This window comes from Talpa occidentalis, unplaced genomic scaffold, assembly GCF_014898055.3.
Source record: "Talpa occidentalis isolate TD23 unplaced genomic scaffold, MPIMG_talOcc4v2.1 talOcc4.7, whole genome shotgun sequence".
Classification (NCBI taxonomy): domain Eukaryota; kingdom Metazoa; phylum Chordata; class Mammalia; order Eulipotyphla; family Talpidae; genus Talpa; species Talpa occidentalis.
In genome coordinates this window covers 66,886,839-66,910,597 of record NW_023605083.1, presented here as the reverse complement: position 1 = coordinate 66,910,597, position 23,759 = coordinate 66,886,839, and the positions used below count along the sequence as shown (strand labels likewise).

The 23,759-nt window shown below is 46.3% G+C and overlaps 1 protein-coding gene across 3 annotated transcripts in view; it reads left to right on the top strand.

Annotated features, from left to right (window-relative positions):
* Positions 1-23,759, top strand: part of ASTN2 (astrotactin 2) — an 834,050-nt gene that overhangs the window by 771,514 nt on the left and 38,777 nt on the right. For all 3 annotated transcript variants that reach the window (XM_054689531.1, XM_054689530.1, XM_037494593.2), the window contains one exon: positions 10,140-10,281. In XM_054689531.1, coding sequence (XP_054545506.1) covers positions 10,140-10,281 — 142 coding nt within the window. The remainder of the gene's footprint in view (positions 1-10,139; positions 10,282-23,759) is intronic.

The following is a 23,759-nucleotide window of genomic DNA, read 5'->3' as shown; positions in this document are numbered from 1 at the left end:
TGATGAGAAGCACATTTTGTGCCTTTGGTTCTTTCCACTTCACAATAGGGGGATGCTTAGGAATGCGATTTAAAAAAGGAAAGAAAGGAAAGAAAGCTCTCTGCGGATGAGCGCTTCGGTGGCAGCGAATGTGCCCTGTGGGCCTTCAAGAGTGATGGGGTCGGGGGAGACTTGGCTTTCTTTCACCCTCCCTCCTCCTCCTGAGTCCAGTCCCCAGTCCGGTTCTGCTCACACATGTTAGCAATACTCACTCCAGCCAAATGTATTAGCATCATTTGTCCTCGAGACGGTGGGATGACGAGGGCTTTCATGGCCCTAATTAATCCAACTGTAGAAAAGGGCAGGCTCTATTAGCCAAGTGCATATTAATGCTGAGGTTAATGTTATTAAATTCTGGATTAATAATAAGTTGCAGGACTCTCTGGCGGGTCACTTGCAAAAGCCACCATCGCAGTTGTCCCTTGCTAAGCTGGGAGCACCACTGGGCTGGGCTTTGTCCTTGTGTCTCTGTGCTCTGGGGTAGTCCTTTCCCTGGCACCCAGTGGGTGTTCAGGGACTGTTTGTGGACCATTTCAACAGTTGGGTTCACAGGTCTGTCCTAGACCTCCATGAGGCAGGCACCGTAACCTTTTGACCCATGGTTATTTCAACTGTCGTTGCAGTGGGCAGTACTATCCACACCCAGCCTCAGCTTGTGCTGCAAGTGACCACAGACACGCACCTCCACGTCCTGCCCCATGAACAAGACCGAGGGGACTCCCTGGAGCTGCAGGCAAGCACGGCCACAAAGTGCAGGGAAAGTCAGACTCTCATGGGTGGGGATCAAGAGTCAGGGCAGAGTTGCTCCATTTCCCCCACTTTCCACCAGGTAATTCTGGAAGACATCCTCCTTGCTTGTCAGATGGTCCCTGTAGTAGAATCCCCGTACTTACAGCAGCAAACCTATGGTCACACCTTTAAGTTAACTACTTCTCATCCCCACTTCATTCTTTACTTTCCCCCATGGCTGCTTTCTGGGTTCACCTGAAATAAACCACATGACTCCAGACCTTCTCTCCAGCTCTGCTTTCCAGGGAAGGCAAACACCAAGACATTCTTTTTCATGGTGTGTTCCCAGCCACCAGCATGGTTGGCAGTGCCCAGTAAATGCATTCACTCCCTCAACAAGTATTTAGAGAGAACCTGCTGTGTATAGACACTGTACTAAGTTAACAAAGTCCCTTCCTTCTGGGGTTTACAGAAAATATAGTAATACATCAATATATGAGGGAGTTTGAGAATCAGTTTCGAGAAGTAGAGACAGGGAATAAAGGAGATTGGATTGGATTGATTGGATTGGATTGGATTGGATTAGTTTGCATAGCTGGGGAAGTTTTTTTTGAGGAAATGGCATTTTAAGCAGCCAAACTAGGTTGGGCAGAGGAAGTGAGCCAGGCTGAGATATAAGGAAGAGCACAGCAGGTTCTTCCTACTGTGGAGACCACAGGTGCAAAGGTCCTGTGGCATATTAGAAAAGGAGGGTGTATGCCAGCCTGGCTGGAGTGAGTGAGTGAGGAAGGGAGCAGAAATGATGAGGTCAGAAGGCAGGACCAGAGGAAGCAGGACGTTGGAAATACTCAGTGAATTCTTCTTGAATAATAGAATCTTTGTATCCTTTGCCCTAGGCAGTGTTTTATGATGGGAAAGGCTCAGGTTTTAGAGTCTGACAGCTCTGGATTTGAATTCCAGTCTTGTTATTTAGACAGTGTGATCTTGGGCAACTTGCTTAAGATCTGTGAACATTTTTTTTTTCACTTATAAAATGGCAACTATAAAGTCTACCTCATAGGATTTGTATCTGGTAGGACTCCTGGTTGCAAGTAACAGAAAACAAATAGAGACTAGCTCTGGCAGAAAAGGGAAAATACTGACTCATGTATTTGAAATATCCCAGGGTCTGTCTCATTTCAGACACAGCAGATCCAAGGCTTCAAATGACGTCATCAGGACTTGGTCTCTGTCCCAGGAGTTGGTCTGATTGATCAGGCCTGGGTCACTTGCCCATCTGAATTTGGCCTGTGACAGGTCATGGATTAGAGACCCATCTCTGGAGGAGGGAGGAGGCTTTAGCTCCTCCTAAATTATATAGACTGGATTAGGAGAAAGCCAGCTTTCCAATGGAAAATAAGGGTGTTGTTGGCAGAGGAAGGAGACATGGGTTTAGAGCACACCTAACCAATAAATGTCCACTCAAGGGGCTGGCATGAGGATGAACCAAAGTCCCTTAGCATGATGCCTGACACCTACCAGCTCTCAGTAGATAGTTGCTAAACCATCCTGGCCTTTTTGGAACCCTTGTTATATTTTTTGGCAATCCCCTCTCTCCTGTGCCATGGGGGTCCTACTCACTCCTGGGAGGTCCCAAGCAGCCCACTTCTCCTTTGAGAGAGTTCCAGTGGCAGGCGCCGGAATCGGGGAGGGGAGATGGGAGTGGATCTAGCGTCAACGACTGAAGTTCAGTTTCACAGATTTCTGTAAATAACCGCATGGTCATTCCTTCACTGGGCACTGCTGACACAGAGGGACAAAGCACAGCTCCTGCTGTAAGCATCCGGCAGCCTGCAGACACGTGGGTATCGGAAAAACACATTTGGATCCCAAATGTCCTGGTTCCAGGCTGGGGTGCTGGTGGCTCAGGGGTAGAATTCTCATCTGCTGAATGTCCGGATTCTTGCCCTTGCTCTCCTGTTCCTAAGTGGGTCTGCTTAGGTAAGTCATTTTATCTTCCTCGCGCTTGTTCCTTCATCTGTAAAGGCACAATTAAGCCAGTGCATTAGGTTGTGTAGACTGTGAATCAAGACGGGTTGTTTTGAATGTTTCATCAAGACAATATAAGTGAAAGTGTCTCACCTTATCGACGCCATAGAATACCCCCTGAGTGGACATCTCCCTGCCTCCCTCTCTCCACCCACCCTTCCTTACCTCCATTCTTCCCCATACCACCCTTCCTTCTTTTTAAAATTACTTCCTTTTACCACCCCCCAAAAAAAAACAAGAAGGTTCTAGGGAGTTTGGTATTACGTAATGTAGATCTAAAAGTAGAAGAATTTGTCTGCTGGAAATTTTGCCTTCAGATAAGTGACAAGACCTAACGGGAGGGAGGTCTCAGAGGCAGGGAGCACAGCACGGACCTTGCTAATCCAGGCACAGGAATACGAGCAGCATCTCATCTGCCCTTTGCCCCATCCTCTGCCCAGCCTCCACTCTCCAGGTGAAGGCAGTCTCTGCGTTTAATCATTCATCCCTGGATGAAGCTCCTAAAGGGGGGAGCCCGGCTTCAAAAGCAGGTCTTGCCTCCCTATCCCCCTCACCCCCATTCTCTTCCCCCTACCTCAAGCTGCCAGGATGAGAAAGGTGGTCATGCTTTAGGAGAAATGAACCAATGACTGCTGTAGGCAGGAGGCCCCCAGAGATGCATTTTGTCACTGTGAGGGCACTGCGTGAACTCCACACGTGTCCGGGTGACAGCGCCTCTTCCCCCCGGACACCCAGCAAGAGCTCCTGCAGGTTAGCAAGGCTTGGCCTCCAGAGGCCTCTCCATCCCCTTGGGGTTTCCTGAAAAGAGTGTGGAGCCCTGAGCTGTGCAGGGGACCTTTCTCCCCACCTGGGCTAAATAACTGGCTCTCCCGCCCCTTCCATTTTGGAATTTCTTTGCTGCTTTTCTCCCAACCTGTTTTCAATTTGCTCTTGTGGCCGGCTTTGACTGTGACCTCAAGTCAATCAGGAGTGAGAGGGAGCGGGGAGAAAAGAGAGGGAGAGGGGAAAGGAGGAGGAACAGGATTGAGGGAGCGATGAAAGGAGAGGGAGAGAGAAGGGAGGCAGGGGGTGGGACCTGGAGAAAAATTGCTCTGTGCTTTGTTAGGTTGGTTCTGAAGCTTCAGCAGAATCATGATTGACCTTTTTTGGGGATCGAAATGAGAGTGAGGCTGCAGTCTGAGGGATAAAGAAATGTGTGGGGGTCTGGCCCGAGCCCACTCGGGTTACAGCCCAGAAGAGCCATAATGGGGAACAGGCACATTCCTGTACAGCAACTCTCAACTCCCTATCTGTTTTCAAGGAAAGGAAAACACAAAAAGAATGTTAGAGTCTTGGACCAGCATGGGTGAGGCGGCGGCCGTGGTGGCAGCCTGGCTCCGAGGGGGGTTCTGCCACGTGGCCATGACAACGTGTGGGGACGAGGGACAGAGGCAGCCTGTGCAGAGTAGCCTCATGGAAGGCACATGGGACTCAGAGGCAAGGGACTGAACTTGTCTCTCGACTCTATCCTGGAGTGGCTGCAAAGCCTTGAATGGGGGCACAACATTCCCAAGCCTCTGTGTCTCCAACAGGGGTCGTGGCAGTGCTTTCAGATTCAAACATTTTAAGCAATGAAATTTTTAAACCAAGACTTTGAAAAACAGGGCTTTCTTTCAAACCAAATAAATGTGGACTATCAGTATACAGAATAGATCAAGTGAAAGTTGATGGAGTTGAAGGTCAGTGGGAAGTATAGGGGAGGCAGACCCCAGCCTTTTCACCTCTCCTGGTCCTCCTTACCCCTGGAGTCCTATGTGTTCTTATTTGAGAACTACTGTTAGGCTTGATTGCTTGGTGGGATCTGTTGAACAACTCCTGTTTCTCCTGGGCTTTTTCTCTTTCTTGGAGATTCTAAGTTCAAGGTGGCAAGGTAGACCTGTGTGTCTAGCACATCATAAATGCCCAAGCAACAGAACTCACCTTCATGTTGAATGAGGGGTGGGGGTCAGAAATTGAGAAGCAAGGGCTGCTGGGGTGGCTTTGTGAGCTCTTTTCCTCCCAGCAGTTTTATCTCATAGACCAACTGATATGAATTATCTCATAGGTTGTAAGGATCTAGAGATCAAGCCTTTGTTCGAGATCTATATCCCAGAGTTTCCATTCTCCAGTGTTCAGTTTTATCACCAGGAAAAGGAGCAGGTGGAATAAACAATCTCTAGAGGCCCTATCTCCCTCCTTAGTTAGGATGACAGCAAAAATTTAAAAAAGAATAATGAGAGTTGATAAATTTTTTGAGTCCTTAGTATATGCCAGATGTTGTGCTAGTGGGTTTGTAAACAATATGCACATAACTCTGTGGGATATTCACACCAGCATTGTAAGTTAGGGATTATTCTATTCCTTTTACATATGATTAAATAGATGTGGAGAGTCAGGGAGCCTGTCGGGGCACTCTGTCTGGGGGGTGTGCCAGGACTTCATGACCAATGTCGTTCAGCGTCCAACTTCTTATTGCTGTTCATTCCATCACTTTGCTGCCAGAGAGAACTCAGCCTGTTGTGGGTCCATAATGCATGTGTTTGCATTTGTGCACCAAGATGCCCCCAGGCCTTTCTTAGTGCGCCTGCCGCCCCCCCACCGCCCACCCCCACTAAGTGAGGAAAGACAGTCTGGGTCGCCTCATCCACCTGTCTCCATCTAAGTTGCATTTAAACTTTCTGGAATAGTTTTCCAAAAAAAGCAATCTTACAATGTACTTTATGGGTCTGTTTTTGTATTTAACAACCCTGCCTGTTGTCAGATTACAAGCTGTAGATGGTCAGGGACCATTTCTTTTATTGTCTCATCCCCCAGGCCTATGGAGTTAAGAGTAGCATGAATCCAATGGCAAAAAAAAAAAAAAAAGAATAGACTTGAGAAAGCTTGCTTTCTAACTATTTTTTAAAACTTTCTCTAGGAGGCAGCATAACATAAAAAAGATAAAGCTTTGGAGTTAGCTCTGGGTTCAAATCTCAGTCCTGTCCTTTCCTAAGTTTGTAAGCTTAGCTTCAGCTTTACCACCAGGATGGTAGTATTTAACTCATTAAGATTAAATGTGGTGACAATTGAATGGAAAAATGGAACATAGGTAGTAAATGTGAGGATATTTCTTTTTAAAAAAAAAAAAAAGATTTATTTATACAAGAACTGGGGTACAGGCCAGATGCGCAGGAGGGTGAGAGGATTCACCAGAGACAGAGCGGAGAACAGAACAGGCAGACTGATGAAATACACTGCTGAGGGGAGCAGCAGGTGAGACAGGAGAGGTCTGCTGCACCATGTGGGATTCTCACAGGCCAGCCGGGATCGAATCCGTGCTGCAGAGGCTGTGGACAGCTTCACAGTGCGGCGCTCAACCGTCTGCACCACCAGGGAGGCCCAGAGGATCCTTCTTTATAACTCTTTCCATTTGAAGGTCATTAGGTATGTATAGTCCCAGATAAGATTGGACACTGAATAGCCTTCTGATGTCCTCGAGATGACAAGTCATATACTCCACATTATCCAGGTTCTTCCCTTGAACTAATAAATCTGTTACACCTTAACAACGGGTGCTAATCTTACTGACTTGACAAAGGGATGGGGCTTTTAGCCATGGTCTGAGTTAAAATGCATGGAAATATCTTCAAAGTTATGCCCACTGGAAAATGAACATCAGCCATCTTTTGGCTGGTGGACAATTCATTAATACTGGCCACAAGCATAACTAAATTCCCTCATGAAGGGCCAACTCTTTCAATGGCTATCTGGAAACAAATTGAAAAGCAGACAGACATGGATCCAAACTCAAAGAAAACAAATGTAAGCAGCCAGACTTGGAATCCTGAGAAACCAAGTGAAACAAAGGCCTGATTCCCATCCTGGGAATAATCTCTTGCTTCATGCTCGGTTCCTCACTTCTCCCCACCCCCCGCCCCTATCCTTTGCTTTGCTAAGTACTGGAAAAGAGATATTGTCAGTTTATGATTTTATCATGGAAGAAGCTGACATAGGTCTGCAGAAGAAATAGGGGTGGGGTGCCACAATCTATAATAAAAAATACTTCATCTACCTCTTCATTTTCCAGCAAAACTTCTGGTTCTAGACCTCAATTTCTTTGTAGAGTCAGTCTCTTTCTTTCTAAACTCCAAAGCCATTAAAGAGGTATTTGCCTCTTGTCACAGAAAGGAAAACCAGGACTTTGAGAGGTCAAGAGACTTGCCCAAGTGGTGGAAACAGAGTCCAGTGCTCAGCCTGGCTGGCAACACGGCTGAAATGGCACGTGGTTGACGTGAGCCCAACTGGGCCACTGGCTCTGGCTTCTGTGCATCGAGTCTAGGAACTGTACATTGTCTTTGTGAAAAGTGGAAGACAACCTACACTATCAGAGCTGCTGGGTTGGACCCAAAGGACAGACACCTTGTAGGCCTGCTGCTCACCTCAGTCCCACAGTCATCGGGCAGACAGTTAGACAAGCCGACATGAATCACTGATGAGGGAAGAACAAAACTGTCATTTGGAAGACCAACAGAAGTGACCTGCATGTTCTGCCGCCCAGCTGCCTGGGAGAGAAGCACACAGCAGCATTTCTGGGCTCCGTTTTTGCAGACACCTGGCAGGCGTGACTGGCCATGATGGTGCTGCTACGCTGGATTGCTCAGTCCCAGGCAGAGACAGGCATTTTTAATAGTTGAAGGGACATTTTTTTTTTCTTGTTTATTACTAAGAGAATAAGTAAGTAGGGAGTATGAGGGCTGAAGGAGGTGGACAAGGAATCAGCAGTCGGTGGCCTCATACCATTTCATATTGTGTGGTATAAAATACCTCACATGCCTATTTTGCTTCTAAATCATCCAATTTTAGAATTGGAAGGGAGCTTAGAAACCATGTAGTCTGGCTCATTTGCTTGATCTATTTTTAAGTAATTTTTATTGATTTTTTTCTTTGTTTGAAAAGCAATACGTGTTCACTGTAGATAACTTAAAAATAGAGCTCAGCAAAAATAAGGGAGAAAAAGTACCCATTATGTCACTCTCTAGACAAAACCACTATTAGGCATTAGCTGTGTTTTCTTCCTTCTCCTTCTAAACAGGCATACAGGTAAAATTTCCACCCCAAATTAGACTATTCTGTAATGGTGTATCCTGCTTTTTAACCTAGTATGTCATGAAAATCCTTCCTATAGCTCCTTCAGTATAGCTTCATATTCTTCCTCAATTTTGTTTGTAATGGCTGTAAAATATTCCATTGCATCATTGAACTATAATTGATATTGCTATTTCTATATTGAATATTTGGTTGTTTCTACATTCTTGCTAGTTTAAATAACACTGCAGTGTTTATCCTAATAACCCTGTTTGGGCATATCTATGCTTTTATTTTTTTCAAAAATCTTAGTAAGGATTCTAGCCCTTTCACTTTATAGAGGCGAAAACTCAGGCACAGGTATGAGAACTTAGATGCCCAAAGCTCTATAGTTATTCTTTTTTTTTTTTTATTTTACTAAAGATGTTTAATCAGGATAGAACATTATTTGATTTTCCCATGTGATATTGAATTTTATAAATTAAAAATGCAATTCTAATTTTATTATTATTATTACTATTATTATTTTGCATAGAAGAACTGGGGCATAGGCCAGAGATGCCAGGGGGTGAGAGGATTCACCAGAGACAGAGTGGGGAGCAGATTTACTGAATTACACTGCTAAGCAGAGCAGCAGGTAAGGCAGGAGAGGTCTGCTGAGCCATACACGAGTTAGCTCCCTGGACAGGAATCGAACTTAGGCCGTAGAGGTGATAGTGCTGAGACTTAAGCCCTTGGTCATCAGGGAGGCCCAAAAATACAATTCTAAAGGGCACTATAGACAGTATTTTATGGATCTAATAGTGAAATAAGGCATACATGAAATTGCACCTTAAAATTTTTAAGGTAATTATCCTCATAGAATTATAGTTGAAGAAAGAATTAGAGGTTCCTATTAGAGCAGCACTATTTACAATAGCTAAGCTATGGAAACAACCCAAATGCCCAAAAATAGATGACTGGATCAAGAAGATGTGGTACATATACACAATGGAATATTATTCAGCAATCAAGAAAGATAAACTCATGCCATTTGCAGCAACATGGATGGAGCTGGAAGGGATCATGCTCAGCGAAATAAGCCAGAAAGAAAAAGAAAAATACTCGATGGTCTCACTCATAGCAGGAATTTAGAAAACCTAAAAAAGGGACCAGGAAAAAGACTAATTATAATAAAGTAAAAATCAAAATCAACAAGCAACTATAAATCAGAGACACACTATGGGGTGAGGAGGAGGAATTAGGGTCAGAATAAGGGGGGTGGAAATTGTGTGGGGAATATAACCAAGATGAAAATGCATACATTGTGCAAAATTGAAAAATGATGTAAAAAATATATAAGATAAAATAAAAAATTAAAAAAAATAGTTACAGATGTTTCTACCTAGCAGGGAGTGTATAACATATAACTTGAAGGTTGGTAAAAAGCAAGATCAAATATTGGTACTAGAAGAGGTAGAAATGGAAAAGGAGAGATTGATAATTCAAATGTTTCCTTATAGTCATTCTTAACAAAGCAAGACTAGATTCCTAGATTCCAGATACTCAGTTAGTCCTTCTAGACTTCCTCTTATCTTCCTCATCAGTCCTGTTTCTAGTAAACGTCATTGGCTTGCTAGAACTAAGTGACTGGATTTAGTGTGTTTTTAGAAAATGCAATTCCTGGAATTCTGGACATTCGTTCTTCCACTGGCCCTACCTGTCCTATACCCTATGCCCGATGTCAGTCCTGGAGCTCTTTCCCTTTTGATGGGACTGCATGTCCTTCAAAACTGAACACTGCACAGACCTGGTGCATCAGAGTGACCTTAAAACAGGATACCAATTTGACAGCCATATCCCACTTTCTTCATTATACAAGGAAGAAAAAATGCTATTCTGGGAAAGAAGGGCTTTGCTCATAGAGGTAAGGGAAATTTAATGGCAGGGATCAGGCCAGCATGGTTACTTGGGACAGAAAATACCACCTCCTTGTTGCCTTTTTGTAATACAGTATTTCACCTCATTTGAGCTTTGGCTACAAGCTCATGAAGGTAGATATCAATAGTCCCATTTTTTTTAAGTGGGAACATTAAGGCACACAATTTAGTAATCATCATGGCTAGATATTAATTAGTGTTATTTTCCTTTCCTGTGCTTGTTCTGTGCACTAATCCTCCTGATAATAGTATCCAGACATATTGATGGGTTTGGATGATAGCAAGAATGTCTGCTCACCAAGGTCTGAGCTGGGGAGCTCATCTTTCTTTGTCTCTCTCCAGGAGAATTCCTGAGTTTTGCTGATGACTTACTCTCTGGCCTGGGCACATCGTGTGTAGCAGCTGGTCGAAGCCACGGAGAGGTCCCTGAAGTCAGCATCTACTCCGTCATCTTCAAGTGTCTGGAACCCGATGGTCTCTACAAGTAAGGCATGCTGGGTGCATGGGGAGTATGAAGCAGACAAGACAATCGTAAGCCTGGGAAGGAAGGCATGAGTAATCTGTCTAGGCCAGCCAAATGTTTTATTGGCCAGCCTGTGTGTGCACCTTGAGATGCTAAGGTTGAGCAGTCCATTGGAGGAGTGTGGCCATGATGAGTCACTAAGTCATATAAAGTTAAAGCTGAATGGCTCAGGGTAGCCAGAAACTCAAAACCACTTTCCTGCTGATGAATCTGCAGCCCAGGGAGAAAATGGCAAGTTGGCAAGTAGGAATCTCTGTCTGGTGTTCATTTGCCAATTCCATGATCACTCTTGTGAATACATGAAGTATATACATGCATATATATGTACAGTATGTAGACACAGAATTTTTTTATTACTAGATCTAGCCAGTCTCTTAGAAATAGAACCATAACCACTCCTTCATCAAATATGTTAAAGTCACTGCATCCAGACTTCTGAGGGTGCAAAAGGAAGTCATTCTCAGATTCATCCATTGATCTCAGAGGCAAAAGAAGCTTATTTTTCTTTTGCTTCCCATGTCAATGAGTGTTTTTACATATGGATGCAGCTGCCATAAGTTACAGAGTTTTAGAGAACAGCTCTCTTCATGTGCCCTAACTATGAAAAATTATAGGTTGAGTCTCTATGAACCTAGCAAGGCACAGCTGTTAACAAGGTAAGCATTATTCACCAGTTATTTCACACATTTATTTTTTCTTTTATTCACTCACCAATTTATTAACTTACCCATTTTTCTATCTAATTATTAATCCATTCCTTTATCCTTCCCACCTCTCTCCTTCTTTCCTTTATCCACCATCCAGCTACCCATCCAACTGCCCATCAATCCATCCTTCCATCCATGTATTCATCCACTCTCATATACTATCGTTCATTTACTTTATGGGCTGTCTGACAGTGACCGTGTTTCTTAATCTTCTGAGCCCTTCTGTTCCTCCTCTGTAAAAGTGTGGATAAAATAAGGTGTTGGGTTCACTTGAGGTTCACAAGAGGCTTGGGTGAGATCGTCATAAACGGTGGTGAGCTTCCTTAGGAGACTGAGACGTGTAGCAATAGCCCCTTTGCTTTAATTGCCCTTGTTGTGATGATCATTCCTTTGAGCTCCCCACACACCTCTGCTCTCCAGTGTTAGAGCATGTAGGAGAAGGCCAGAGCCCTCAGGCGCTTCACATTCACTGAGAGACCAGGAGGAAGCCAGTCTGTGGGTGACACTGTGGGAACTTGGTGTTAGCCAGGCTGGTATCCTACAGGTCCATTTTGTAGAGAGCCAAGAAATGTTTTATGGAACCCCAAAAGCAATGAATACCAAGAGCTGATGTATCCTCTGCCATCCCTTCAAAATGCAGGTTTCCCCTCCGTTCTTCTTTGCCTCCCAGCCTACCTGAAACCCTACCCCCTTCCCTCCTCTTGAGGTAAGAAACATCCTTTCATGTTTCCTGGAAATGTGCTTCTTGTTCCTTGTCATCCCTAACTCTGAACACTTCTTTATTGCATTTTTGAACCTGATTTTACTCGTGCCCTGGGGTCTCTGGTAAGGAGTCAGGGTGCCATATGGGCTAGCGTCTCACCCCACTGGCGGCTCTCCTCCTATGAAGTATCACCGAATCAGTCTCATGTTTTAAAATAGTCCCAGTGTCAGTGCTTGGGGTTTCTCATTTTCTGCTTGCTCCTTCCTGCCCCAAATTAGTTTTCTCCCTCGTGAGCCAAAAAGGTCATGCATGGCAGTGGAAAGAGCTTCCGGCTTTGGGGACAGTCTGAACTGGGTGTGAATCCGGATTCTGCCTGGCACTTATAACCTGACCTGGGGAATGTCATTTCTCACTGCTCTGGAAAGAAGGCTAGTAATCCTACCTCAGAGGGTTCCAAGGAAGAAGCTTGAATAAGGTACTCTACAAACAGGGCTTGCCAGATTGCTGGCATCCAGGAGGCCTGCAGGAAACATCAGTTACTTTCTCTTTCCTGTTTTGGTCTTTTTGACTCAGACCCTGGTTATCAGTGTCTCCTGTTGCAAGGGCAGAGCTACTGGAGAACTACTCCATGAGCCAGTTTAACTTCCCACCAGCCCTGGGAAGAATGGTTAATCAGGGTCTGTTGGGGAGAAAGGATGCAAAGAGAGGATGGGTCTAGTCCCTAGTTTAATGAAGTTCAGTCACCTCCCAAATGCCCCCTGCCACGTTGCCAGCAGGCTTGATGGAAGGATTTAGGGGGCACAGGTGTAGAGGAGCTGCCTCTGAGGCAAAAAGTTGGGGTTTGGATCCTGCTACCATCGCTTCTGCCTCCGGGACTGCAGACTCCAGGCACTTGTCCCCTCTTCTCCTTTTTATGCAATTTCAGCATCTTCAAAACGAAGGTGCTTTAGGTGTATCCCAGCTTGAGAGTTCTGCCTTGGGATTTCTTCTTCTCTCTTCCTCCCAGGCTCCTGCCCTTCCAGCTTTCCCACCTCTCTCACTTGGCTTTTGCCCTCCCATGTCAATCTGCATCTCTATCCCATCTCTTCATCCTCTTCCTCCCTCTCTGTTACATATTTTCTGTGTAACTCACTGTCTGCCATATTCCCTTTCAGTCCTTTGCCTTTCGATGTGTTCTCTTAATTTTTGTTTCTGCAGTTGTATCTCAGTCTTTTTTCTTATTTGAGTTTTAGTTCCCCCACCCTGTCTCTGAATCTGGCCCCCCACCATTCCCCCTCCCTCTCTCCACCCCACCTACACAGGCAAATTGCTTTTGCAACCCCTCCATGCATGTAATTTTACACAGTGCCACAGGGTTGAGACCAATTGGAGGAGTGAAAGTCAAGGCTGATTTTCTGTCCTAAGCTCACCCTGGTGTAACAAAACAGAAACATCAGCACCCGGGCACTGTTTAAATTGAATTTCCTTGTTTGTTTCATTTGTTTTGCTTTTGAATGAAAACAAACAGAGCAGTGGAGAGAGAGGGTCCCCTGAAGGCCTGACAGTGTGGCCAGTCTGGCACCTTTGGATTGTTGGAGTCCCAGGGTAACCCCTGGGCAGGAATCTCCACTCAGGTTGGATGGGTGAAGCCAGGCTGGGCATCCTTAGTCCTGCCCCTTGCCTGGCCAGAAGCCTGGACACCCTTCTTGTTGCCGCTCCCCAATTTCCTATTACCCAGGGTAATTAGCCTCTGTCTTGTCTTGGCCGCCTTGCCTTTCTCGAATCATGGATGACTGCCAATGAGTCCTGAGCAAACATGCAGTGGCAGCCAGGCCCGATTCCTGGGGTGGGGGGCTCATTCCCACACATTCAGAGGCTTGCCCCAGGCCCGCCCTCACCTCCCTGGCCTCAGCTCTATGAAAGGAATGCCAGCGGAGCTCGGGCATGACAACCACGCGCCAACATCCCTGGTGGGACCAGAGACTTGGGCGAAGGCCCCTTCTTAGTTCGAGTGGGTGGAGTTGGAGCAGAGGAGTAGAGGAAAAACCGAGGCCCTGGAGAAGGGCAGGCATTGTGAAGAAAGAGTCCAAGGTCAGGAGTCGGACGGCAGTTCCCACACTTGGATTCTTGACTTGTATCAGTGAGACCTGGGGCCAGGGCCTCCCCCTCCTTCAGCCTTGATAATCTCATTTGTGAAATGGCAGCCTCTATCGCTTGCCCATGAGGGAAGGGTGGACACTCCCACCAACTCCTGATCAGCACTGCTGCTGGTACTTCCAGGCAATGGCAGCACTGGTGCTAACGGTAGTTACGGAGCATGGAGCGTGTGCCTTGTACCATGCCGAGGGGGTCACAAGTGCTGCCTTTTTTAATTCTCACTATAACCCTGTGGCTATATGATGACTATCATGATCACCACCCTCTGCATCATCATCATCTCCCATTTCATAGATTGGGAAGCGGAGGCTTAAGTGGGTGAACATTTCACCCAAAATCACTTGACAAGAGGAGATAAAACTGAGATTCAGACCCAAGATGACTCCAACCCCTCCCTGTCTTTTCCCTGCCCCACATGCTGTGCTTGTCCTTATTCACAGGCTCCTTCAGATCTTTCTGGTGAGGGTATGAGTGAAAGGGTAGAAAGCAGCCCTGCTTAGGGCTGACAAGGCCCAGATTGCCGCCTGTAGGTCCCCAGGGAAGGTGCTTCACAACTCATCTTGTCATCTACAAAATGGAGCTAATGAATGGCACCCATAAAACAAAGATAACTAGCCTGCCTCCCAGAATCGCTGCCAAGATGAAACGGGACAAAAGATGAGAAAGAGCTTTGCAATTTTTCATAAGGTCATTGCACAAGGAGGGTATCAGGACCCCTCTGTGTTTGGCTGAGATCACGAATGAGTAGGGCAGTAGACTCTTTGAGTCCACACTCTCCTCCCCACTCTTGACCATGCAGGCAATATTTTAAAACAAGGCCTTTGACATCAGACAGGGGCCACTTTGGGGCCTTGGGTCAATTTCTTTATTTCTCTGAGACTTAGATTTTTCATCTGTAAGACAGAATCATCGTAAGACCTATGCCATAGGCTTGCAAGGATACAATGAGCTGTGAGGATACAAACATCAGGAGCATAAGAGAGGGCCCAGCTCTTTGCGGGTGCTTGATAATGTCAGGAGGCTGTTACTAAGATTACTCCTGCAGACTTGACCCAAACAATGTGCCTGGTGTCACCCTGTTGATGCCCTTGTGCTCATAGCACCCCAGTGAGAGAGCAAGTTAATTGCTGCCCTGGTCCCTTCCACCTAGCACTCCCCAGCCACTCTTGCTAGAATCACCCAGTCTCTTCTTTCCTCAAGGTCTGCTTCTACTGTTCTCTTTCCCGGGGATGGCCTTCTCCTGCCTCTCCCCATGATAATTCCTTATTCTCCTGCAGGCCCCTGCTTAAGTGGATCCCCTCAGGTGGACTTTGACCACCTTACTGACCATGGATCTTACCTGCCACACAAAGCCGTGGTGCTTGCTGAAGTTGTGATGAGTTAGTGTCTATTTCTGTATTGTCCATCCTTTCTCAGAGAGTGAGCACAGAGCAGCTTCTGTGTCTGCCTGCTTCATCCTGTATCTGTGGAGCCTAGAATGGTACCTGATGCCAGTAAATAAGCCAAATAGCTATAAATGATTTGAACAAGTTTCCAAGTCAATGCAGAAATCTGGAGAGATGACTTCTCTCCTTTACTCAGTCCTTTAACTCACTTTTCACCAGTGCTATGCTGTAGCCTAGTTCTCTCCTCTTGTCTTGTCTTCTCTAATCTTCTCCCCCTCTCTTTCTCTCATAAATCTTCTCCAATCTAATCCTCAAAGCAACTCACTAAGGCAGTTAATACTATTGACATCCAACAGATGAAATTTACTAACTCAGAGAGGTTAGCTAACTTGACCAGACCCAGGGAGCTGGTAAGTAGAGAAGCCAAGATTCGAGGTCAGCCAATTTCTTTCCAGAGCCTGACCTTGAAATGATCCCATTAGATTACGAGAACTGGATATGTAGAAATGGCAGGGGTCAGGGGGGTGAAAGCTGTTTGAAGGGATCTCTCATGTAAAGGTCTGTTCCAGATAAGTTTGTAACAACATGGAAAACAATCTTCAGTCTTCATACCAAAGCTACCTGGTTACCACTGACCTCCAGACTTCATCTTGCTCCTGTGATCTTGGCAGTGACACCCACAAACTGCTCAACTGCAGTCTGTCGGAGGACCCCACTCCACCCTAAGGATGGGCTCTCAACTACCATTTTTGAGATACCCTGGCCTCCCAGCTCTCACTTGCTGAGCTGTTTCCCAGCCTCTTTGCAGACTGCCATGTGTTTCTAAAAACAGACTCGGGATCCTGGTCCAAAGATGCTCCTCCAGAAGCCCAGGGGGCTTGAATCCTTGGGTGGAGCATTAACTAGGCTCTCCGGTGCCCTGGGGACACCCCCCCCCTACCCTGGGCACAGCCTGGCAGCACATTGTAAGAGCAGCCAGGGCCACTGCCATGGATACTATAATTATATATTAGATGAAATCTCGACGTTTCCCTTTATTTACATTCCCACTCTACCCTCTTCATTTCCTCTCTTCGTGCCAAGAATCAGCACAGAATTTACTGGAAACAGCATAAAAGTCATCAGGAGTCCTCTAGGGCTGGCTCTCAAAAATGTTTGCCCAATGATGGGAGAAAAGAGACCTGCGGGTCACCCTGCCTCTGGCCCTGAGCAGCTCTGAAGCCGGAGCAGGGATTTTCCACTGCTGAGGCCTCAGTTTCCCCATTTGTAGCAGAGTGATTATACTGCTAGTTCATGCATTCGGAGGCTGTGCCTGTCAGCGAGGGAGGCAAGAAGAGGGATGCAGGCCCCTGGTAACTGGAGAGGGAAGGGTTTGGGTCCAGGTGGAAGGCCTTCATTCAGCCAGTGTCAGGCTGAATTCTTCTCTTTCGGTTTCAGTGACCCAGTCTGTTCAGTGGGTCTCCTGAGCCAAGGCCTTGACATGACAGGCCAGTTTCTGAGGGGACTTTCAGCTCCTAGGAGAAAGGAGATATGCACAGAGGAAGCCTCTATGCTGACCAGGGGCTTGGGCTCCGGCCTCTGGGCCAGTGTGAGCTGAGACTCGGGCCTGAGGTTGATCCAGGACACACCAGGGAAAGAAGCCAGGAGGGGCCTGACAATTCCTCTCCTGCTTGGGACTGGCTTTTTCTTTTCTCTGTGAACCATTCTCAGAACAATTTTGTCTTCCTCCCTCCCTCCCTCCCTTATTCCTTCTATCCTTTCCACTCTCCCTCCCTCCTGCCTCCTCTGCTTTCCCCTCCTGTATATTTCTTTATCATTTCTCTCCTATCTTTTCTTCTTTTTCCCTCCCTTTCTGCTCTTTTGCCTCTTACTCTCTCATTATCACAGTTGCCGCCTCTGTGTGTCACCCTCACATCCTCTCTGTCTCTCTGTCTTTTCGACTGTGTGTACGTCTCTTACACTTGCTTTCTTGGTGTCTGTATCTCCTGTCTCTTTCTCCTTTACCTATCACTCCCCAATCCCTTTCGTGCTGGGGCCCATCTTCTGTCCTCCTTGTATCTGCTGCTCCCCTCCTCACCTGACCTGAGCACAAGGGCCTGGGCCTGCAAGTGACTCTGGGGTGCGCAGGTACCTGGGTGTGGCCCAGGGTCCCAGGGCTCAGCAGGGACTGGAACCGCTACTGTCCCCAATCCCTGGGAAGGTGAACTTGTCCTGGTTGTGGTGTCCTGTTGGTCAAGGGGTTGGGGTACAGGGCCAGTCTGGAATCCAGACTCTATTCTGTCCAGCACCAGGTCACTCTGACCGCTCCACAGTGTACAGTTGGGGCCCCAGAGAGGGGAAGCGCTGTCTTCCAGCCAGGAGCAAATAAGCATACATCCCAAGCCAAGAGAGACTCGTAGGGGAAAGAGAACACTGTTTTCAATCCACAGACAGCGAGGCTCCTAAAACCTGCTGGGGACTCTCAGGCCGGTTGTTGTTCTCCTCAAACCATGTCAGGATTTCACCCAGGGTTCCGCCAGGGTTCTGCAGGAGCAGGGCACAGGCTGTGTGTGTGAACTCGTGAGGGTGAAGGATGTGGGGGCAAGGCCTTGGATGCCAGCGGTGGAGCTGGACTTGCTGCTGCTGGCAGCTGGGAGCCAGGGATGGCTGTGTCAGAACCTGAGCTCGGTGGCAATACTGACCATGGTATATAGGGAGAGCAGGCTGGGTTGAGAGGCAGGATGGCTGTTTGGTGCAAGCAGACAAGGAGACTGGGGTCTTCACACGTTGGGAAACCCATGAGCATGTCCTGAGAGGCACAAGTGCTGGGCTACAGTGGCACAGCAGGGCAGCTCAGCTCTGGTCTGCAAGCATCCAGAAGCAGCGTTTCCTATTCATAATAGCTGACTATCTTGCTGGGTACTCAGGGAAAGGACGAGTTTATTCAGCATCTCCCCTGGGCCTCCCACTAAGGTCAGCACTCAGGATACAGAACAAGTGAAGCCAAACTAGGTCTGTACCCTCACAGAGCTCACAGTCTGATGGTGAGACAGAGGGACTAGGCAGTTTGCTGATGCTTGACTTGGTGTTGCAGGAAAGCCCTGAAGCTGTGGGAACACAGAGGAAGGGCCGCTAACCCAGCCAGGTAGAGTTCAGGTCTATTTTGTAGCTCTGCTACAAAGTTCTCCTGAGGTTGTAGCAAGAGGAGTTCAACAGTCCCCCTCATTTCAAATCCATGGCTACCTATAACCTCAGAATGAGACCTTATCTGGAAATAGTCTGTGCAAGTGTATTGAGTTCAGGATCAAGATGAGATCATACTGGGTTAGGTTGGTCCCTATCCAATGACAGGTGTCACAATAAGAAGAGGCAAGGACGCAGAAAGACTAAGAAAAGATGGCCATGTGGGGATTGTAGTGATACTGCTGCAGCCCAAGGAATGCCTGGGGCTACCAGAAGCTGGAAGAGGCAAGGAACTTTTCTTCCTGAGAGCCTTTGGAAGGTGAATGGCTCTCTGACATCCTGATTTCAGACTTCAGGCTCCAGTTCTGTGACACAACACATTTCTATTCCTTCAAGCTTCTGTATCTACCATGGCAGCCCTTGGAAACTAATGTGGGGTGAAGGAGGTTTTAGGCAGAGGACAGACTGAGAAAGATTGGAAAGGAAAGATAGCATGATACAGCAAAAGTCTGGCTGGAGTGTGTAGGGCAAGGGCGACAGAGGAGAAGTGGGGCTACAGAGGAACACCAAGCCCTCATCAGCCCTGTTAAGGGCCTGTCAGCCATGTTGGGGTATCAGGAGAAGCATGTGACGTCTATGATGGGGAATGCTTTGGTCTTTGTGGCTGGAGGGAAGAATTGATTTGCAAAGGGAAACTCAAGCATCTAAACAATGTCCAGAAGAGAGAAAGTGGTCATGGAAGACCCTAGAAGTGATGCCCCTGAGAAACATTTAGGTGACCTTGTCTGTTTATTCCAAAGAGAAAACAGGGGGAACACTCTCCTATTTTCAACCCTCTGTGAGACCATGGAGGGGTTAGAAGGCACAAATGTGTTCACTCTGAGCCCAAACGGAAGGACATGGTGAACAGCTGCAAGGGAAGCAGGGTAGGAAACATTTCAGTGTCAGCCCTTGGTGGGCTGGTTAATCTTGGGGGCTGTGAGAGCCCATGGAAAGAGTAGAAGGGAGATGAAGGAGGTGAGGCAAACCCTCAGCCAGGCTTTGTGAGGAAAGACTTGCAAGTGATTTCAAAGGTCCAACATGGCCAGATGCTTGACAATAGAGAGCGGTGGGAGTGTGACAAACTAAAATTGAGCAGAGAATACTTTGTTCCAGGCAGTACTATCGGGTTCTCTTCAGATCATGTAAACATTTCATCGTTTACTTTGTTCCAACAAATCATTACTGTGTGAGAAGGTAGCCCTCGTGATGAAAGAGCTCTCAAATCATAAATCTGGGTGTTTCAGTCAATCTCTTAATTAGTACATACTGGTAACTCATTTAAAATTAGCCACATAAACCAGTTTCTAGGCCACAATTAAACTAAAGGTCATTAATTTGAAATCTCTAATCTAGGTCAACTTTCTCAATGTCCAGATGAGGAAGGTGAGGCCAGAGAGATCCAGAGGCTTACAGTCAAGGAAGAGCCAGGGTCTTAACTACCCATCCAGTTCCCTTAGCAGAGTTTGACCCCACCTCTATCTAAGAGAAGCATAGAAAATCAGGGTGGGGAGAGGCTTTGGAAGTTGGTTACAGTCTCACTAGGCTCCATGCCCTGCTTTGCTGCCCACCCACCAGACCCCTAAGACAAGGAAACGTGTTTCTTCCTCATTATGTCCAAGGGGAGGGTTGCAGAAGTCCCTTCCTGCTCTGATTCTAGGGTTCTAGGAACTCCTGGAGATTGCAGTAGACCCAGGCTGCGGGCCAGGCTTCCTCACTTTCCTTTGCTCCTATTGTCTCGGTGCTGGGTCCTTTACCGCACACCCCTGTTCGATCCCCACTTGTGAGGAAGGTTGTTGCTGTGAGCATTCTGGAAAGCATCATTGGAGCATTTTTGGCAGACTGCAAGGGTGCACTGTGAGGCGAGAGGGAATCCATTCTTCTGGATTCTTCTGGCATTCTTTCCTTTCTGTTCTCTTTTCCCCCAAGGACAGACCACACCATATACCAACAACCCCGTTCTACTTTGACATTTTAATCAGAGCATGATTGAGATGGAGGCCTTAGACATTGGCTTAAATCTGCTGTCTTTATAGGAGAAGCTGAACCTACACTTTCCTACATTAGAGTTTTGTTGTGAAATAAATATGGAGTAGTTGACACATGTAAAACCCCCAGGCTTAGCATGTCCAGCACACAGTAGGTGCTCAATACCAGGTACCACATGAAGTAGAGACAAGACCTTCTTAGTATGTCTTCATCAAGTGTGACATAAAGAGGACTGGTGATTGGCTAATTGTCTTGCCCGCTGTGAAGTTCTCTGTTCTCTTTGAGCATCTCCAGGACCCTTTTGGATATGAGATATCTCAATCTTGGGGTGTTTTTCCCAAACATTTGATGTAACAAGCAGTGTCTTCCCTCCTTTTATTTTTCTTCCACTCTTCCTTGAACCCATCCCAAATATAGTTCTCATAATCACAGAGAACTGAGATTGTCATTTATCCCAAAGGAGGATAGGTTTTAAACATCATGTTTTAGGAATCTGTGAATACTTTAACATATGGCCTGGCACATAGTAGATACCCAAGTTAGAGAAGAGTGAAGGCCAGTAATTGGTATTCCAAGTTGAATGAATGGAGTTAGTCCTTCATGTATACATCAGTAGCCATTGGCCAGGCAATGACATGGCCCTTGCCTGCCAATCACTATTGTCATTGACCATTATTAAACTTTTGCAATATGTCTTGCATTGTGCTCAGATCATTATGTCTACTAAGTCTTACCTTTATAAAAGGGTATACTATTTAAGGTAGGTTCTATAATATATCTATTTTATACCTAAGGGAAGTAAGACAGAAAGACCAATTGACTCATCAAGGCGTCCCATTAATAAAGGGCAGATCCATGAGCCTAGCACAGCATATCTGGCTCCAGAGTCCACACGGATGCCTTCCTCTTGTAGGCAGTGGTGCAACTGACCTTTGAAATCCTACTGTTTAGACTAAAAGAGCTGTACCCAATGTTGGGGAAAAACTTGCAAGCAAAAATTTATTTTGGAAAAAAAAAAAATTGTTTTGGTATAGAAGGTGATTTGCCCTGTAGTAAAGGCATGGGAATTCTGAGGCTAATGTTGAGAGGTGATCTCTCAGAGCCATGTGCCTTCGGAGACATGTGTTTGAGCTAGTGATGAAAGACTGAAGAGCACGGGCCATTTAGAATTGGGGAGGTTGCTGCATCACAGGCAGAGGGAACAGCTGAAATAAAGACAAAGAGGTGAGAAAGCGAATGGACACATAAGAGCAATGCAGAAGGTTTACAATTGCCGTGGTATATATGTGTGCATGTGTATATGTGCATGTGGTTGGAGGGGGAACATGTAGGGCTTTGTGGTGCAGACTGGGGAACTATGGATGGGTTTGTGAGATGGCCATCTTTGGGTTTGAAAATGATCTCTGTGCAGAACAGGTTGGATTAGGAGAGATGATAGAGAGGGAGACTTTGGCAAGGGGGCTGGCAAGAGAATGAATCTGGAATTGGAACAATGGCAGAAGTAGATGGAAAGTCAGGGGACAAGGGTTGTGCTCAGTTTTCTTTGGGAATCTATCAAAGGACAACCAGTATGCCAGCCTCACAGAGAAGACATAGCTCAGGATCTGAAATTCAGAACCATGGTTTCAAATCCTGGCACTACTGTTTTGTAGCTGGGTGACATTTTGAAAAAATGCCCAACTTTTGAGAACAAACCTATCCCTGCATCCAAAAAGTGGAAGTAATAATTCTCCTTCCAAATTTATAAAGTCCAGGTGTCAACCTCTGCCACCTTGCAGGCCCTTCATTATTATTAATTTCCTCCATCCTCTCCATTTGCTTCCCTCTTGTTGCACGCGTGAGCATTCTCTCCCTTCCTCCCACCCGCTAACTGCCCAGCTTCCCTTTCTCTGTCCCTCTTTCCCCAGGATGCCAGAAATGAAATAACATTCTTTGCATGTTTGTTCTAAAACTCCTGGCAGTCTTCCCAGAGACCCCTGGCTGGGTCAGGACTCATTTGCATTAGTTTGTGGGAGGCCAGCATGAAGGGGAAGGAGAGGCCCTGTTTCAGGGAGTTTCATCAGGCGTTCCTGCCAGAAAAAGGAGAAGTTACTATTTCTTTCTGGGAAACATTCACAGATTCAAACAAGCAAGGAAGGTCGGGGGGCTGTCTCACTTGTGGAGGTGGGGGGAACTGCCCAACTCCCATGACTGTGTCCAGCTCCCCACATCCACCCTTATCATAGGCCTGTCCCCAGACAGCGCTCCTCTGCCATGTGCAGTGACTTAATGCCATTACATACTTGTTCTCAACCACATCTATGACATGTAGCAGGGAGCGGGGAGAGAACACAGAGGCAAGGAAGATGCATAGAAGCTACAGGATAAACAAACAGCAGTTTTGCTGGCTTCTAGATAGAGATGAAATCAACCAATGCATCTTTAAAAAAAAAATCAGAGGTAATCCTTGGAGATTTTTTTGTTTATTTTTGCTCTAATCCTGTGAATTTTTAAATATTATGTTGTCTTGAAGTTACACTTTCTTCCAAGAATCTCAACACCCTTGTCCAAATCTTGATAACCAATGGAAGGCAAAAGGGAGCCCCCTCAGCCAACTCCAGAGTGCCATTGGCACTGTGCAATACACTGACCTCCGAGGAGTGGGTTCTACCACTTACAGAGACGCAGTGTGAGTTTCTGGTATTTTATTGGCCAAGCTTTCTTCATTTCCCAGCATGCTTTTTCAGTTTGTAGACTGGTTATGTCTTCTTTCCGCAAGATTTTTCCTCCAGTTTTTCTGACGGTATCCTTGTAAATAATTTAAAGATAAAAGGATCATTGATATGAATGACTATTTCTTTTCTAAGTTAACTTATCCAATCTTCTCATTAACCCAATGAGAGCAGTAATTCCGTCATCCCCATTTTATAGATGAGATAAGCAAAATCCAGAGAAAGTGACATTTATTTGAGCTTTAAAGAATGAATAGCATCTGTGTGATGAAATGGGGAGAGAAGGGAAAAGGAATCGTAGGCGCAAAGGGGATGACAGCATGGTGAGTTTACAAACTCAAATCATCATGGTACAATGGAGCACATTTGGGTGATGAGGCTAAAGGGGCTGATGGGACTCAGAAAATAAAAAGAATTGTTGCCTGCCTAAGAGGGATGGGCTTCATCTTGAGGGTAAGGGGACCCACTAAAACTTTTGAGCCAGCTGCTCCATAGACATTGTCAGCAGTGGGCAGTAGGTTGGAGATGGAACAGAACTGTAAGAAGCAAATTAGACAGCTATTCCCAAGGCTTGGATGAAAGGCAGTGAGGTCTAGTGTAGGCTAGG